Source organism: Aotus nancymaae, unplaced genomic scaffold, assembly GCF_030222135.1.
Source record: "Aotus nancymaae isolate 86718 unplaced genomic scaffold, 86718_ANA_hifiasm-v0.15.2.pri h1tg000044l, whole genome shotgun sequence".
In the NCBI taxonomy this organism is placed as follows: Eukaryota; Metazoa; Chordata; class Mammalia; order Primates; family Aotidae; genus Aotus; species Aotus nancymaae.
This window is the reverse complement of record NW_026988458.1, coordinates 387,330-402,738: the sequence shown is the minus strand read 5'-3', so window position 1 is coordinate 402,738 and position 15,409 is coordinate 387,330. Positions and strand designations below refer to the sequence as shown.

General features: G+C 60.1%; 1 protein-coding gene across 2 annotated transcripts in view; it reads right to left on the bottom strand.

Moving 5' to 3' along the window:
* RASA3 (RAS p21 protein activator 3) overlaps nucleotides 1-15,409 on the bottom strand; it is a 139,121-nt gene that overhangs the window by 24,537 nt on the left and 99,175 nt on the right. For both annotated transcript variants that reach the window (XM_064361817.1, XM_064361818.1), the window contains exons 9-18: nucleotides 14,493-14,597; nucleotides 12,541-12,697; nucleotides 11,899-12,047; nucleotides 11,024-11,138; nucleotides 10,093-10,167; nucleotides 9,048-9,171; nucleotides 7,766-7,872; nucleotides 5,769-5,846; nucleotides 3,922-3,999; nucleotides 2,913-2,986 (exon numbers count right to left, since the gene is read on the bottom strand). In XM_064361817.1, the coding sequence (XP_064217887.1) occupies nucleotides 2,913-2,986; nucleotides 3,922-3,999; nucleotides 5,769-5,846; nucleotides 7,766-7,872; nucleotides 9,048-9,171; nucleotides 10,093-10,167; nucleotides 11,024-11,138; nucleotides 11,899-12,047; nucleotides 12,541-12,697; nucleotides 14,493-14,597 (1,062 nt within the window). The remainder of the gene's footprint in view (nucleotides 1-2,912; nucleotides 2,987-3,921; nucleotides 4,000-5,768; nucleotides 5,847-7,765; nucleotides 7,873-9,047; nucleotides 9,172-10,092; nucleotides 10,168-11,023; nucleotides 11,139-11,898; nucleotides 12,048-12,540; nucleotides 12,698-14,492; nucleotides 14,598-15,409) is intronic.

Genomic DNA, 15,409 nt, shown 5'->3' with positions numbered 1-15,409 from the left:
GGGCAGGGCGGGGCCACACGGACGGACAGGGATGGGGTGGCACTGGGCGCTCCACGGGGAGGTTGGCCCCTCGAGGGCAGGAGGATGCCCCTGAGAAGACTCTGGATGACACAGCAGTTGGATTGAGGAGTAGTCTTGTTATAAATGTGTTTGGCTTTAGGATTTTTTTAAGAGCCACAGCTTTCTGAGGGCCTTCAGTGGATGAGGCTGCATGTGAATTTCATGTATGAAGCAGGTTTTTCTAGGTCATGGCAGCGCTGAGCGGAGAGAAATCGGTGGCTCCTCACCGCACAGCCCTGGTCAGGGTACCTGGCTCTCAAGGAGTCAGTTTATCTAACCGGGACCATCACGTGTGGAGGCGGGAGCCAAGGCTGAGCCAGAAGCCTCAGGCTGAAAGCAGCTCGGCCCAAGCAGGCACAGCTGACTCAACTCAGCAAAAACACCCTGCACTGCGGAGGCCCTGGTCCTGTGTCCCAGTGGGTGAGGGCACACAGAACTGAGAGACGGTGGAGGCTGGGAGTGTCTCAGTGTGGAGGGAGCCCTCGGGAAACACGGTCTTCACCACCTCCACACGTGGAGGGACACACAAGAAATGCTTGCCACCACCGGCTGAGACGGCAGAACCAAGGCGCCGAGGTGGCCCTGCGCGTGCACACTGAGGGCGGCTCTGGGTCTGGGGACGTGACGGAGCCGAGGTGCTGGAGGAGAGGCTGATTCGGGGGTGGGAAACTCAGGGTCCTGGTGGACCAAAACCTTGGCGTTAGTTGCATGTGGCACAGCCGCTGGAAGGAGCTGGTGGAGTCTCAGCTGAGTCTGGGGCCCCGGGAGGCACCTGTCCTTGAACCTCTGGCATCTATAGCAGCTTCTCAGCGCCAGGCACCCAAGCCCTGGTGTCCTGCACTGCTTTAGGGATTACAGGATGAGTATCTGTTGCTTTGAATGTTGGGAACTTACATAATGTGTGTATTACTAATGTTATTGGTTAATATAAGACTAAGTTAAAAGAAAAACAGCAACGTGGGTATTGCTGCCATTAGGGTGTGATCCAGCAGTGACCCACGGATGGTGCAGGTTTGAGCAGAGACAGCTCTGACGGAGTATCCACAAAAATAGACAAATGGGACCTAATTAAACTCAACAGCTTCTGCACAGCAAAATAAATAACCAGCAGAGCAAACAGACAACCCACAGAAAGGGAGGATATTTGCAAACCACGGATCCAACAAGGAACTAATAGCCACAATTTAGAAGGACTCAAGTTAACAAAACAATTTAAAAATAACCCATTTAAAAGTGGCCAAAGGACAGGAATAGACATTTATCAAAAGAAAACAAATGTCCAACAAGCATACAACATAAAGCCCAGCCTGGCTCATCACCCGAGAAATGAGAACCAGAGCCGCCCGTGACCCCAGCTCACGCCAGGCAGAATGGAGCTGCCTGCAACCTTGGCTCACACCAGGCCCAACAGAGCTGCCTGTGACCCTGGCTCACGCCCAACATAAAGCCCAGCCTGGCTCATCACCCGAGAAATGAGAACCAGAGCTGCCCGTGACCCCAGCTCACACCAGGCAGAAGAGCTGCGATTAAATAAAGAATAACAGATGCTGTCAGGGATGTGGAGGATACGAGCGCTGGCACACTGGTGGGGAATGGAAATTAGCGCAGTGCTCAAGGAACACGCACGGAGATTTCTCAAGGAGCCAAAAGCAGAGCTGCGTTCAATCCAGCAATCCCACACAGGCCCCCACCCAAAGGAAAAGCAATCGTACCAAAAAGCCACCTGCGTGCGTACGTTTACCACCGAACTACTCACAATAGCAAAGACTCGGAATCCACGCACGTGTCCACCAACGGACGACTGCGTAAGGAAAGTGGGCATAAATACACCACGAGATACTCCACCATCAAGAGGAATGAAATCTTAGTTTGCCAGCAACATGGACGGAGGTAGAGGTTGTTACCTCAAGGGAGACGACTCAGAAATGAAAAGCCAAATGCCCTGGGTGTCTGACATTGCTTTAGGGATTTAGTTTCTCACTGGTACGTGGGAGCTAAACATGGGGTTGGGGGGCTCTGGACGTGGAGTGTTTGGAATTACAGATGCTGAAGCCTTGGAAAGGTGGGAGGCGGCAGCAGGAGAGGGATGAGAAATCACTCTGTCAGCACGAAGTGGCCACTCAGGTGACGACTACACTGGCAGCCCCGGCTTTGGCACTGTGCAACACACCCATGCAGTGAAGCCTCATCTTTGCCCCTGACGTTTACGCAAACACATGACAAACAGGAGCATGGGCCGTGCCCAGCAGAGTGGAGCCCCAACTGGGAGCGGAAGCTGGGCCACAGGATGGGGTTGGCGGAATCGGGCAGATGTCAGTATTTACACAAGGAAGGGTGGTGGGCTCTGATGCTCCAGGGGCCACCGGGTAGAGGCCGAGGGAAGACGGGCCTGTGCCGTGGACGTGAGCGGCCGTGGAGCACGAACACTTGCCTCCAACGGCACCAAGAAGGTGGCGGACAGGTCCCAGGCCGTCCCCTCTGACCTTGGTTTCCTGACCAAAGCGCCCTCGGGAGCCCTGAGGGAAGCCAGCCCCAGGTGCGGGTGTGGACGAGGCTGCCAGTGGTGCAGGTATGTTGATGGCTGATGACTCAGCTGACTCCTCTCACCACCCTCCACCGACCGACCGGCTGGGCACAGGCAGAGGCCAGGTCCCGGGTACCTCCTGGTGAGTCCCAGCGGACACACAGGAGGCCATGCTGCTGCCAGGGGCCTAAGCCCCAGCCCCGGGCTGCCTGCCAGCGAGGGAGGAGGCTGCCCCAACCCGGGGAATCTTCCAGAATGTGCTTGGTGCCCTGGGGAATGAGGGCCCCTATCCATTTCTCCCGTCCTGCCCTGCCGGACGCCACCTTACCCTTCTTTAAGCAGGATGGGCTGCTCAACACTCTTGGGGTCTCTTCTCCCCGAGGACGAAATCAGATCCAAGAACTAGAGTGGGAAGAAATGGGGTCACTGGGAGGGAGCCACATGCCAGATGTGCGTGGCTCTCCTGGAACAACGGCATCAGCGGCCAGGGCCTCCTTTCCGATACAGGCGGAGACAGAATGTGGGGAAGTGAGTCCTTCCCTGAGGGCAGTGGGGCCTCTGCTCCCCACTGCCGCCTAGGCCCGGCTCTGCCAGGGAGGTCTCAGGTGAGAGGCAGCAGGTGGTGAGGCCGGCTCAGGCAAAATGCCTGGAGATCAACCTGCATCTGCAGAGGCCACCAAGGGGCGACGCTCACGGGGGAATCCAGGGCTTGAGCAGCGAGGAGGCTCAGGCCCACCCGGATCCCACCAGCTTCCTGGGGGAACGCCTCCCCTCTGGCCACCGTCCTGGCCTCCCTGGCAGGGACTTGCACTCCATACAGCTCTGCCGCCCCATGACTTCTTTGGACCCTGTCTGTCCCTGACAGCTCTGAGCTCATCATGTCCCTTTGATGCCGTTTTCATTGAGAGAGACGCTGAGATCGCTTCTGGACAGCGGGAGCAACAGAGCCCTGGGGTCTGGGTGTTCTCCCATGCACGGCGTTCCTGACAGTGGGTGTGGACCCTAGGGCTCCAGGACTGTAGCCGGGAATGAGCCCAGCCGCCACACACCCCGAGGTGGGACACGCCCTCAGCTGGGGGCTCAGACAGAGCGGGACAGGTGAGGGCCCCACATTGGTCCCAGAGGTGGTCAGGCCACAGAGTTTATCGACCGCTAGAGAAGGCGGCATCCCGGGCTCGGGGCGGGGCTGTTTGGGCAGCACTGTGAATGGATCGAATGCCCTGACAGTTTAAACCATCAGAGGCCAAGTCTGTGTCACCTGGGCTTTATCTAAATTGTAAAAGAGCAGCTCTGTCTCCGGGGCACAGCCCGGGCTGCCAGAGGGAGTCAATACTTACGTTTTTCACCGCATCAGCGTATTTCTGCTCATTGAAGAATTCATAAAACGTAGCCATGTAGGACTCCTTAAAACTCGCCTAAAATGAAACGGAGATCACTTGAAGACAGCCTAAAGCACCTCGGCTCACGGCCCAGATCGGAAAAATCTAGAGGCAAGAATTATTCAAGCCTAAATGCAAACACTCGAAGACCCAGGCGTTTGCAGGGCAGCCTGGAGGATGAACAGCAGAAATTACTCAGGAGCGAACCAAGACCATCAGACCCGTGCATGCCCATGTCGCCTCCAGAGCCCTTTGGCATCAGTGACTCCATCCCAGCCCTGGCGTCCCTCACACCTGCGCATCCCAGGCTCAGGAAGAGCTACGCTGGGGGCAGATGAGGCTGCCTGGGAAGCTGCAGCCACGGGCCAGGGTCCCAGAGCCACCACACCCGTCTCTCATTGAGGCACAAGGGCCACTACGAAGTGGGAAGAGGAGGCAGGGAGCTCTGTCATGTGGGGAAGGGAAGCACCCCAGGGATTCTGGGGGGCACCTTTATAGCCACCATTCCTGAGGCTCGACCCCCAGTTCCTGTCGCTTCCACACTGAGGCCACTGCATGGTTCCCTGGCTGTGAAATGAGGTAGGTTTGGGGCAGACCTCGGAGGAGGCACAGGTGCCTGTTAATGGAGTTTCCAGCCCCCAGCTCGGGGCGTGGATGGTGGAGAAGAGCAGTCAGCGCACTTCAGCCTGCCTGTGGGCACGGCACGTCTTCGCTCGCTGGGACTCAGAGAAACCCAATGTCTTCCCCGAGGGGGCTGCTCCTTCAGCGGGGGCCCTACTCCCCAAAGCCCTCACTTCTACCCAGGCCCCACCAAGAACAGGGAACCAGGAGTCCAGGGATGTCTGTGCACCACGGCCCAGCCCTCTCCAGCCGGAGCCCTGAGGGCACCCGAAGGCCTCATCCTGCCCTGGCTGGGCTCCCGCAGAGACAGCCTCAGCACCCACCATCAGCACTGCCTCCAGGACCCTGCAACTGTCAGCCTTTGATGTCCCCAAACCGAGAGTCACACACAGGTATTCTTAGGGGAAAACAGGGCAGACGCTTGAGGGACCCCGGCCCAGTGGCACCACATCTGGTCTGAGGGGACGAGGGTGGGAGACAGCAGTTCATATCCACAGGGCGAGAGGGGCCAGGGATGAGGTGCCGCACGGGGAGGGGCGCTGAGTGGGTAGGAGGGCGCTGCGTAGGGAGGAGAGGGCCACATGGGGAAGGGGAACTGGGTAGGGAGGGGCCGCCGTGTGAGGAGGCGGGGGCTGCGTGGAAACGGGGCACCGCGTGAGGAGGGTGTGCATGGGGAGATGGCTGTGTGGGGAGGAGGGGCCTCGTGGGTAGGAGAATGCTGAGTGGGGAGGAGGGGGCCACAGGGGAGGAGGGCACCACGTGGGGAGGAGAGGGCCGCGTGGGGAGGAAGGTGCAGGGGGTGGGAGGAGGCAGCCATGTTGGGAGGAAGTGGCTGCTGCATTGGGAGGAGGTGACCGCATGCGGAGGATGCACGGGAGGCCCTAGGTCAGGCCGCCTGCCCGGCCCGCTTGGCTGCTCCCACACCTGACGGGTCGGATGCGCCCACTGCCCCTGCCATAGGACCAGCAACAAGCCACAGGCTCCCGGAAAAAACAGGGGTTCACTTCAGCAGGGGAGAGGTGGCTGGGACCAGGGTACTCGGGTCCTGGGCGTCAGGAGGGGATGAGGTGCTGGCTTTTACTGTTGATTTTTACCTTACAACTCTCTCTAATGTGGGAGGTTTTTCACGCCTATCTTCTGAAAAAAGAAATCAGTTATCCTTAGAAACTGAAGGAGAGACTCACAGACTTGGACTTGGACAGGCTGCCGAGGGTCTGCACGGTCTTGGAGATGAGCGTCAGTGTCCTGGACGTCTGGGGGTCCTGGGGAGGTGGGAAGGAGAAAGGTCTGTGCCAGCTTCACAGAAATGCTGCGACTGCCCCAGAATCACCGAGGATGAGATGCAGGCGTCACCTCAGAGCCGCTGTGGCTGGTGAGTGAGCTATGGAGCAGGAGCGGCAGCGACGCAGACACAGGACGGGAGGGGTGGTGCCCACAGTCCCAGGAGCTGCTGAGAACATCCCACAGGCAGCGTCCGAGGGCACCATGGGGACCCACCCTCACGGCCCAGCGTGCATCTCATAGCAGAAGGCATCGGGGGTCACCGCTCTGAGGCACTGAGTCTCTTGGCTCTGCCTGGGGCTCATCTCAGCCTTCATGGGGTTCGAAGGCCAACGTAGAAGTGCCGGGGCCAGGTGCAGTGGCTCACGCCTGTAACCCCAGCACTTCGGGAGGCCGAGGCGGGTGGATCACCTGAGGTCAGGAGTTCGAGATCAGCCTGGCCAACATAGTGAAACCCCATCTCTACTAAAGATACAAAAAATTAGCCAGGTGTGCTAGCACACACCTGTAATCCCAGCTACTCGGGAGGCTGAGAAAGAAGAATTGCTTGAACCCAGGAAGTGGAGATTGTAGCGAGCCGAGATCACACCACTGCACTCCAGCCTGGGTGACAGAGTGAGACTCCATCTCAAGAAAAAAAAAAAGTGCCAGGTAATGGGCCATCCATCACGTCCCTCACCCTGGCCAGCTCCTTCCAGCTCTGCCACACCTGCTCATGCAACACGATCACCCCAGATCCCGCACCCTGAGAGCCACAGCCCCAGAAACCATGTAGGGGCCTGGCGCGAGCTGGTGCTGAACGGGGATCTGTTGACTCAATACGTGGGTGACACGTCAACCAGTCCATCATCAGTACTCCATACGTGATAGGCAGGGAAGGGAGAGCACGGCGGTGACCAGCAGCAAAAACCCCAGCCCAACCGTCCGCTGCTTTGTGAAGGCGTCTCCATTCCCCCGGAACGTACAACAGCTGAAGCAGAAAGGTCAGTGAACGACCTGCAACGAGGAAGCTCCGGGACCTGGAGCGTCCCCACACGCTCCGCACTCCACACGCATTCCGCACGCACCCCAGACTCCACACGCACTCCACACACACCCCACACTCCACATGCACCCCAGACTCCACATCCACTCCACACGCACCCCACACTCCACACGCACCCCACACTCCACACGCACCCCACACTCCACACCCACCCCACACACTCCACACCCACCCCACACTCCACACCCACCCCACACCCACCCCACACACACCCCACACTCCACACACACCCCACACTCCACACACACCCCACATGCACCCCACACACACCCCACACTCCACACGCACCCCACACTCCACACCCACCACACACACAACCCACACTCCACACACACCCCACACTCCACACACACCCCACACGCACCCCACACACACCCCACACTCCACACACACCCCACACACACCCCACACCCACCCCACACTCCACACGCACCCCACACTCCACACCCACCCCACACGCACCCCACACTCCACACACACCCCACACTCCACACCCACCCCACACTCCACACACCCCACACTCCACACGCACCCCACACTCCACACGCACCCCACACCCACCCCACACTCCACACACACCCCACACTCCACACACCCCACACTCCACACCCACCCCACACTCCACACCCACCCCACACTCCACACGCACCCCACACTCCACACCCACTTCACACGCACTCCACACTCCACACACCCCCCACACTCCACACGCACCCCACACTCCACACGCACCCCACACTCCACACACACCCCACACACTCCACACAGTCTGCCCCCGCAGCCACACACATGCCCTGACCCAGGCCAGTGTCCCAGGACAGCTCAGGAGGCCGCGGTTCCTGGCTGGTCACTCACCGTGTGGTGCGGCGTGAGCTGGAAGAGGTTGGGGGACAGAATGGCGGGTGCGAAGAACCTCAGGAAGATGAAGCCGCTCACTGCAGTGTACCTGACGTCCGGGTCGTCTGCGGGAGACAGAGGAGGGGTGGCCCTTCCCTGGGACACAGTGGCCGCGTGGGGATATCACACCCCAGCCCCAAGGGTCCACAGGAAAGTCCAGCCCGTCCTGCATCTCTCTCCACCTGTGTGTCTCTCTACTTTCTCTCTCTGTCTGTCTCTCTCACTCTGTCTCTGTCTCTTTCTCTCTCTGTCTCTCCATCTCTCTCTCTCTCTCTCTGTTTCTATCTCTCTCCACCTCTCATCATCACAACATCGCACAGCCCCTTTGGTGCCTGGCCCGTCAGACTCATTTCGCAGTGGTCTCTGCTCATCTGAGTGAGAGGATGTGTTTATCTCTTCGCTTCCTCCTTGTTCAAAGTGGGCCTGGGGCTGGGATGTGCTTGGGAACGGCCTCCCCGGGACCCCTGCGGCCCTCATCATGTGCTGCCTGACGTCCTGGGAACCAGCAGTGGGGACGGCGTTTGTCTGAGCGGATGCAGAAGCGTGGACAGCTTTGCAGGGCCATGGCCACCTGGGGTGTCTGCAGCTCTCTCGAGGTCACAGGACACACCGGGACCCAGGCTCGGGCTCCATAAGGGAGAGAGGAGCTGGCGGCAAGGCCCTCGCTGAGCCTCTCAGCAGCACCAGAGCCCAGGTCCCGGCGGGGTTGCAGTACCTCCTGAGCATTGTGGGAGACAGGGTTGCAGACACCCAGCTCCTCCCCATGGGTCAGCAAGGTTGGGAAGTGGGGTTTGGGTGCCCGATGCCCAGATCCCTGGGGGATCCCTGGCTTGGGGGTTCCAGGAAGGGGCAGCTCCCCCAGGGGTCCCGTCTCCTCAAAGATGTGGGCAGGCAGAGGCCTCGACAGCACTCTGGGCCCTGCCAGGATCGGCCGCAAAAAGAAACCACTGGGAAGACCGGGGCAGGGGGCCATACCAGGAAAATTCACCTCCCACCCCGACTAAGCCCAGCCAGCCCTGCCTGAGACCACTGTGAACTCCAGGGCTGGGGGCCCTAGAGACCCCTGCAGTCGTGAACTGGGGAGCACTGGCCCAGACACAAAACCCCAGGAAAATCCAGTGTTATGAACTGGGATTCACGATCCTGCGGCTCTAGTCCGGTGGGGGTTCAGCCTGGGTGTGGGTCAGCCTGCACGGGCCGCGGCCACTTCTCAGTGGCATGAGCATGTTGGGGGCCTCACCCTGGAAGCGCTTGGCCGCCGCCTCCCGGAGCGAGAAGAAGATGTCACACATGACGGTCGGGCAGCTCACCCCAGACTCGGTGATGGCGTGGAAGACACGGTCCACGTACTGCCGAAGGTTCTCCTGCGACAGGACATGGCACTGGGCACGTTTGGTACCAGGGCACACCCAGGGAGGGGCGAGTGGGGAGGGGCTGAGGGTGGGTGTAGGGCAGCCATGGCAGTGAGACACGTGTGAACAGCCACCCCTCGAAATAGGTGCTGGGAGCCGCGGCGATTCATGGGTGAAAGTCCCCACGCCGGCTCCCCTCTCTGCCCTGACTTTGTCTGAGTGGGGAATGGAAGGAACTCACTAGAATGTGCCTCCCCAAGCAAGAACTCTGTCCTTCCATTTACGTAAGAGATGCCCCGACATCACGCTCTGCATGACGTGTCATGTGAAGAGACTCGCATGCTGGGAAAGTTCAACATCAGGGAGTTTTGCTGTTTTAAAACGCAGGACACAGCTGCGGGGATAGCCTGGGGAGGCCCTCCTGTCCCAGGAAAAGGGAGGGGCAGAAGCCATCACCCCAGGGGAGGCAGAGCTGGCAGGACCCCCTAGGGGAAGCAGAGCTGGCCGGGACCCCCCAGGGGAGGCAGAGCTGGCCGGGACCCCTCAGAGGAGGCAGAGCTGGGCACAGAGGCCGGATCCCCAGGGGAGGCAGGGAGGCAGAGCTGGCTGGGACCCCCCAGGGGAGGCAGAGCTGGCCAGACCCCCAGGGGAAGCAGAGCTGATGGGACACTCCAGGGGAGGCAGAGCCCGGTGCGCAGGCTGGACCCCCAGGGGAAGCAGAGCCGGGGGCGCAGGCTGGGCCAAAGGTGGCGGCCGAGGCCTCCCAGCAGTGCAGCTAGTGTACTGCAGCGGGCGAAGCAGGTATCCCCACGTCCCGTCCTGCTCCCACCCCACTGGGGTCACCGGGTGAGACGGAGCTTCCCGGCAGCCCCCAGCTGAGAAACCCCCAGCAGGTGACTGGCTTTGGTTGCGCTTGTTCATGACGAAACCTACCATGTTGTTTTCGAGGTTTTCTCCGTCTTTCAACTTCACAGGGTCAATTTCACAGGGTTTGTGGCTCTGGCATATCTGGGGAGAGGTTTAAGACGGGGCTCTGTGAGTGGGTTTTGGGGGCACAGGCAGGGAGGAAGGAGGGAGTCTCAGGCACGGCTGAGATGCAGACTCCGAGCCTCGTTCAGAAACTGCCGAGACAGCTCCCTGAGCCCGGCCACCGGCACAGAAGGGCATGGTGAGTCCGGCCAGACTGCAGGGCCACGGTGGGGTGGTGTCAGCCCCGAGCCTCGGCTGCAAGGGGGCCACCACGGGCTTGTGTCAGGGCACATGTCACCAGCTGCCGAGGGGCGAGCGGAAGGTCAGGCGCAAACACTGGGCACGGGGCCGATGCACGCTGTGCTCAGATGCGCCAGGCTTTCTCAGAAAGGGACGTGCACCCCGGGCTTTGATCATATTTTTACTTCAAAATGCTGCCATGATTTCGCCAACAGAGCAAACCAGGATACTATGTTAAATTTTCTCGCATTTGCAAAGAGCCTGTTTACAAAGCCATTCATGAACAGGAGGCACAGCCTGGTGGGCATCAGAGGGTTGGGTGAGGGCCGGGTGCTCAGCTCAAACGTGCCACGCAGCCAGGGCCTGGACACAGGGGACCCCACGGCATGTGGAGAAAGAGGGTCTCCCTGGCTGGAAGAGCCAGGTTTTTCTTGCATGTAGGTGTGGTTTTAATTTGGGAGAATTTGGAAGGTTCTTGAGCACACAGGGAACATCCTCTCGTTAAAGTGAATGAAACCGCACCCCCGCAGCGAGTCCGGAGGGGCGGACACTCAAGCCTGACTGTTGCCGGGCTGCATCCCCGCACGCTGCTCGCCGCTTGGGGGACGTCCTCCCCGCGCCCCGCGATGCTGAGGACTCTGGGCCCTGCGCTCACCTCCTCAATGGCAGGCTTCAGGGTGACGTGCAGGTAATGCATCCCTGCCAGCTTCATGGTCTCGTCAATGCACTTGGACGCCAGCGAGTTTCCTCGGAAGATGGTGTTGGGGTCCCTGGGAAATGGCAGTGGGGACAGCGTTTGTCTCCCGGGACGCGGAAGCGTGGTCGGAACAGAGCCTTGCCCCAGCACCCGCCTGCACACGCCCATCAGTCGGCTTCCTGATGTTTTACCGGGAGCACGGCCAGGCCAGGTGCTCAAGACCTGCCCACGGAACAGTCCTGTGTCAACAGGGCCAGAGGGAACTGCCTGGCTGTGCGCATGACCACCAGCTGAGAGGGAGCCGGCCGGCCTTCGCCCTCCCGCCCTCCCGCCCTCCCGTCCTCCCGCCCTCTGTGGTCTGTGCCTGCACAGAGAATTGCGCACAGGACCTTGGCAGCATCTGAGGCCAGCGGAGAAGCAAACCCCACTGCTAGCTACAGTGGCCGCAGGTGCAGCCGGAAGTTTCTAGAACAGGGCGTCAGGAAGTGGCGCTCAGCACGTCCTGAGGGAAGGGGTGCCTTATTTTCGTGGGCTCCCAAAGTGCCCCCGGGAGGGGACCTGAGCCGTCCTGGAGCACTGGGAGCCGTCTCGCTTCCCCACCCACAACTCTCCCAGGGATTTCCAAGGCGAATGGGGCTTTAAAAAAAATCATTAACAGGGTCTGTGAAAGCATGCCTGAATCAACAGGGTTTCTGGGGCAGCCTGGGGCCCTCGACTCTCCTCAAGCCCTGCGCCAGGATGTGGTTCTGGGCAACAACCTCGCCATCCCCCCAGCAGGCCCCAGCGGCTCTCCTCTCCAGGGGCAGGGCGGGATGGGCGGAACAGGCACTCACTGTGTCCGCGTCACCTCCGCGCCGGCGATGGCACTGATGAAGGGCACCACCCTGCCATAGTGCAGGAAGAGTCGCACCAGCGGGACCGCCGCCTCCTGCTTCTCCCGGCAAACCTCACCCAGGATGTGGGCCGCGGACGCTGACACGGGCTGCATGGAGGGGCAGGGTCAGTGCTGCGGCCCGGGGTGTGGGACCCCAGAGGCCTGTCCTCACCCTGGCTAGGGTCTCACTTCCAGCCACATTAGACATGCCTCTTTGCTGAGACGGAAAAACACGCATTTCACAAAAGCATCAAAACTTCCCATTTGCCGCTGCTTGGCCGGGCCCTTGGAGGGATGTCTGCACCTCCTCCCAGCAATCCCCAAATGCAGCCGGCTCTAGGGCCCCTGAGGCAACAGAGAGACCCTGATGGCAGGGTCCCCCTCAGATGACACGGGGAGCCCTCAGCCCCACCAGGCTCCTACAGCTCTAGCTACAGAGGGACCAGTGCCCCCAGCAAAGGGGTCCAGGCATCCAGGTGGGAAACAGGCCGGACTGGGAGGTGAGGGAAAGGCCCCCTTGGGAGGAGGTGCCCTCTGGGGTGGGGCCCCAGGCAGGTGGTACCTCCCACCCACACCCACAGGCCCTGGTGTGGACCAGTACCTCCACGTCCGCAGACTTCAACAGCAGGTCCCGCAGAGGCCTGTAATAGTCAGAAGAAAACACGTGGTCTTCCGTGTAGACCACGTTCAGCCGCAGGGAGCCCAGGTCGTCCGGCTTAAGGCTCTTGCTGCCGTTGTCCCGGGGCTGGAGGAAGTACCTGGTCGGGAGGTACACGCGGTGTGAGGCTGCAGTCACCAAGCCGCCCGGACAGGAGGGTGACCCTGCAGGACCCCGGAGTGCAGCCCCCGGGAAGTCCCCACAGAAGACCCCCAGAAGGGCTGGTCACCAGGGAGCCAAAGAACCAGAAGTCAAGTGGGGGAAACGGGGAGGGGGGCAGGATGGGGGTACGACGTGGAGGGAACGGGCGTCCGGGAACCACCGCAGGAGCGTCAGTAATCACTGTGAACACCCACACCGACAGTGGCAGCAGCAGGTGGACATGGAAATTATTTCAGCCAAAGCGTGCTGTGGCTTCTGGTGTCACGGGGTGGGGCCTTGGCTGGTGAGCCCAGCAGGCCAGCTGGGCATGTGGTCACTGTGGGGACTTTCCTCCCGGCCACCCTTCCGTCTTTGGCTCTAGCCCATGTGTTCACCCAGGAGCCCTCTCTGCTCTGACCCGGGGGCCAGGCAGTCTAAGCTCTCAGGTGGGTGAAGCCTGTGTCTAAGGCATTAGCCCCTGGCTCTCTGGGGTCTTCGGTGGCTGCCTTGGCTACCAGGGCCAGGGGTCTGCTCAGCATAGGAAAAACCCTAACAGCTTAGGCTTTCACAGAGTGAAGATGGATGGAAAGCCGGCCTTACACGCAGGGCAGAGACACACACGAGGCATGAGGCCCAGCACACGGTCACGTGTGGGAGTGCATGCCTCCTGTGACTCCAGGCCTCCCAGGTGCTACGTGTCACTAAGGGACACACGTGAACTGGAGGCAAAATGAGACAATGGCCTGATCCTTCCCACAAAACACCAAGCACCTGGAGAAAACAGGAAAGAAAAGCAGGAGGCAGCAGCACACGTCGTGCCCTGGGGTGAGCTCTGAGGCCAAGCCAACCCGAGGTCTAGACGTGCAGAGCAGAGTGAAGAACCCTGCAAAGCACCCACAGGAGGAGGTGCTGCTGGGAGCCACAGTGAGATTGGGAGTGCAGCCGCAAGGCAGGAACCTGTGAGTGTGTCCTGGGCCCCTGCACCGGCGGCTGAGGCCCTCCCAGGGTTAGACCCCATGAGCTGCTCATGGCTTAGGGCCCCACTTTCCCCCGGGTTAGACCCCACGAGCTGCTGGTGGCTTAGGGCCCCACTTTCCCCCCGGCTCAGGCCCCATGAGCTGATCATGGCTTAGGGCCCCACTTTCCCCCGGGTTAGACCCCACAAGCTGCTGGTGGCTTAGGGCCCCACTGTCACCCGGGATCAGACCCCACAAGCTGCTGGTGGCTTAGGGCCCCACTGTCACCCGGGATCAGACCCCACAAGCTGCTCATGGCTTAGGGCCCCACTTTCACCTGGAATCAGACCCCATGAGCTGCTGGTGGCTTAGGGCCCCACTGTCACCCGGGATCAGACCCCACAAGCTGCTCATGGCTTAGGGCCCCACTTTCACCTGGAATCAGATCCCACAAGCTGCTGGTGGCTTAGGGCCCCACTGTCACCCGGGTCAGGCCCCATGAGCTGCTGGTGGCTCAGGGCTGCTTCCACCCTTGTTTCCCGTCTTGTTTTGAGGTGCCAGCACCGTGAGTCTCTTCTCAGTGTGATCCCTGCCACCTCTCCTCACCTGCAGTTTCTCCCCTGCTGTGGGGCAGAAACTCATCAAGCTAGGCTTGTCAGAGCTACACGCAAAGTAAGAGCAGGTGGGTGCCGGGCACAGTCGAGAACCCGCACGCGTGGCCTCTGGGCCTTTCTGCTCAGAAAGGTGTTTCTGTGGCTCTCAGAGACACGGAAGTCTGAAGGTACAACGTCACTTTACCACGCCTCGTAGGAGCTGGACTGCCTCAGGACTTTCAGCGGGATCCTTAGTTCTCCCAGGAATTCGTCTCCAAACTTCAGGTTACTGGCGTTCCAGAGGTCGACTCTGAAAAACAGCATTGGTACAGCTCTAGCCGATGGTGGGCAGCCCGGGTGGAGCAGATATTACCAACCATGCTCTGTCCCCCAAGGAGCAGGGTGGAGCCAACAGCACCTCTCCAGAGTCTCCATCGAGGCTCAGCCCACGGAGCACAACTAAAACACGCCAGCCCACGGACCACGTCTAAAACACGCCAGCCCACAGAGCACGTTTAAAACACATCAGCACACAGAGCACGTTTAAAACACGTCAGCCCATGGCGCACATCTAAAACACGCCAGCCCACGGAGCACGTTTAAAACATGCCAGCCCACGGAGCATGTTTAAAACACATCAGCGCACAGAGCATGTTTAAAACATGCCAGCTAGGCCAGGTGCGGTGGCTCACACCTGTGGGCCAAGGCGGGCAGATCACAAGGTCAGGGGATCAAGACCATCCTGGCTAACATAGTGAAACCCCATCTCTACTAAATATACAAAAAATTAGCCGGGCATGGTGGCGCATGACTGTAATCCCAGCTACTTGGGACACTGAGGCAGGGCAATCGCTTGAACCTGGGAGGCGGAGGTTGCAGTGAGCCGAGATTACACCACTGCACTCCAGTCTGGGTGAGAGAGCGAGACTCCACCTCAAAAAACAAACAAAACAAACCAAAAAACAGAAAAAACCACACCACCCCACAGAGCATTTAAAACACATCAGCCCATGGAGCACATTTAAAACATGCCAGACCAGCCTGTGGCTTTGGAATAAAGATGAGTGTCTCCCAGGGGTGAATGGGCAGGCAGAGGAAGGCGGAAGGCCGTGGGCCTGAATG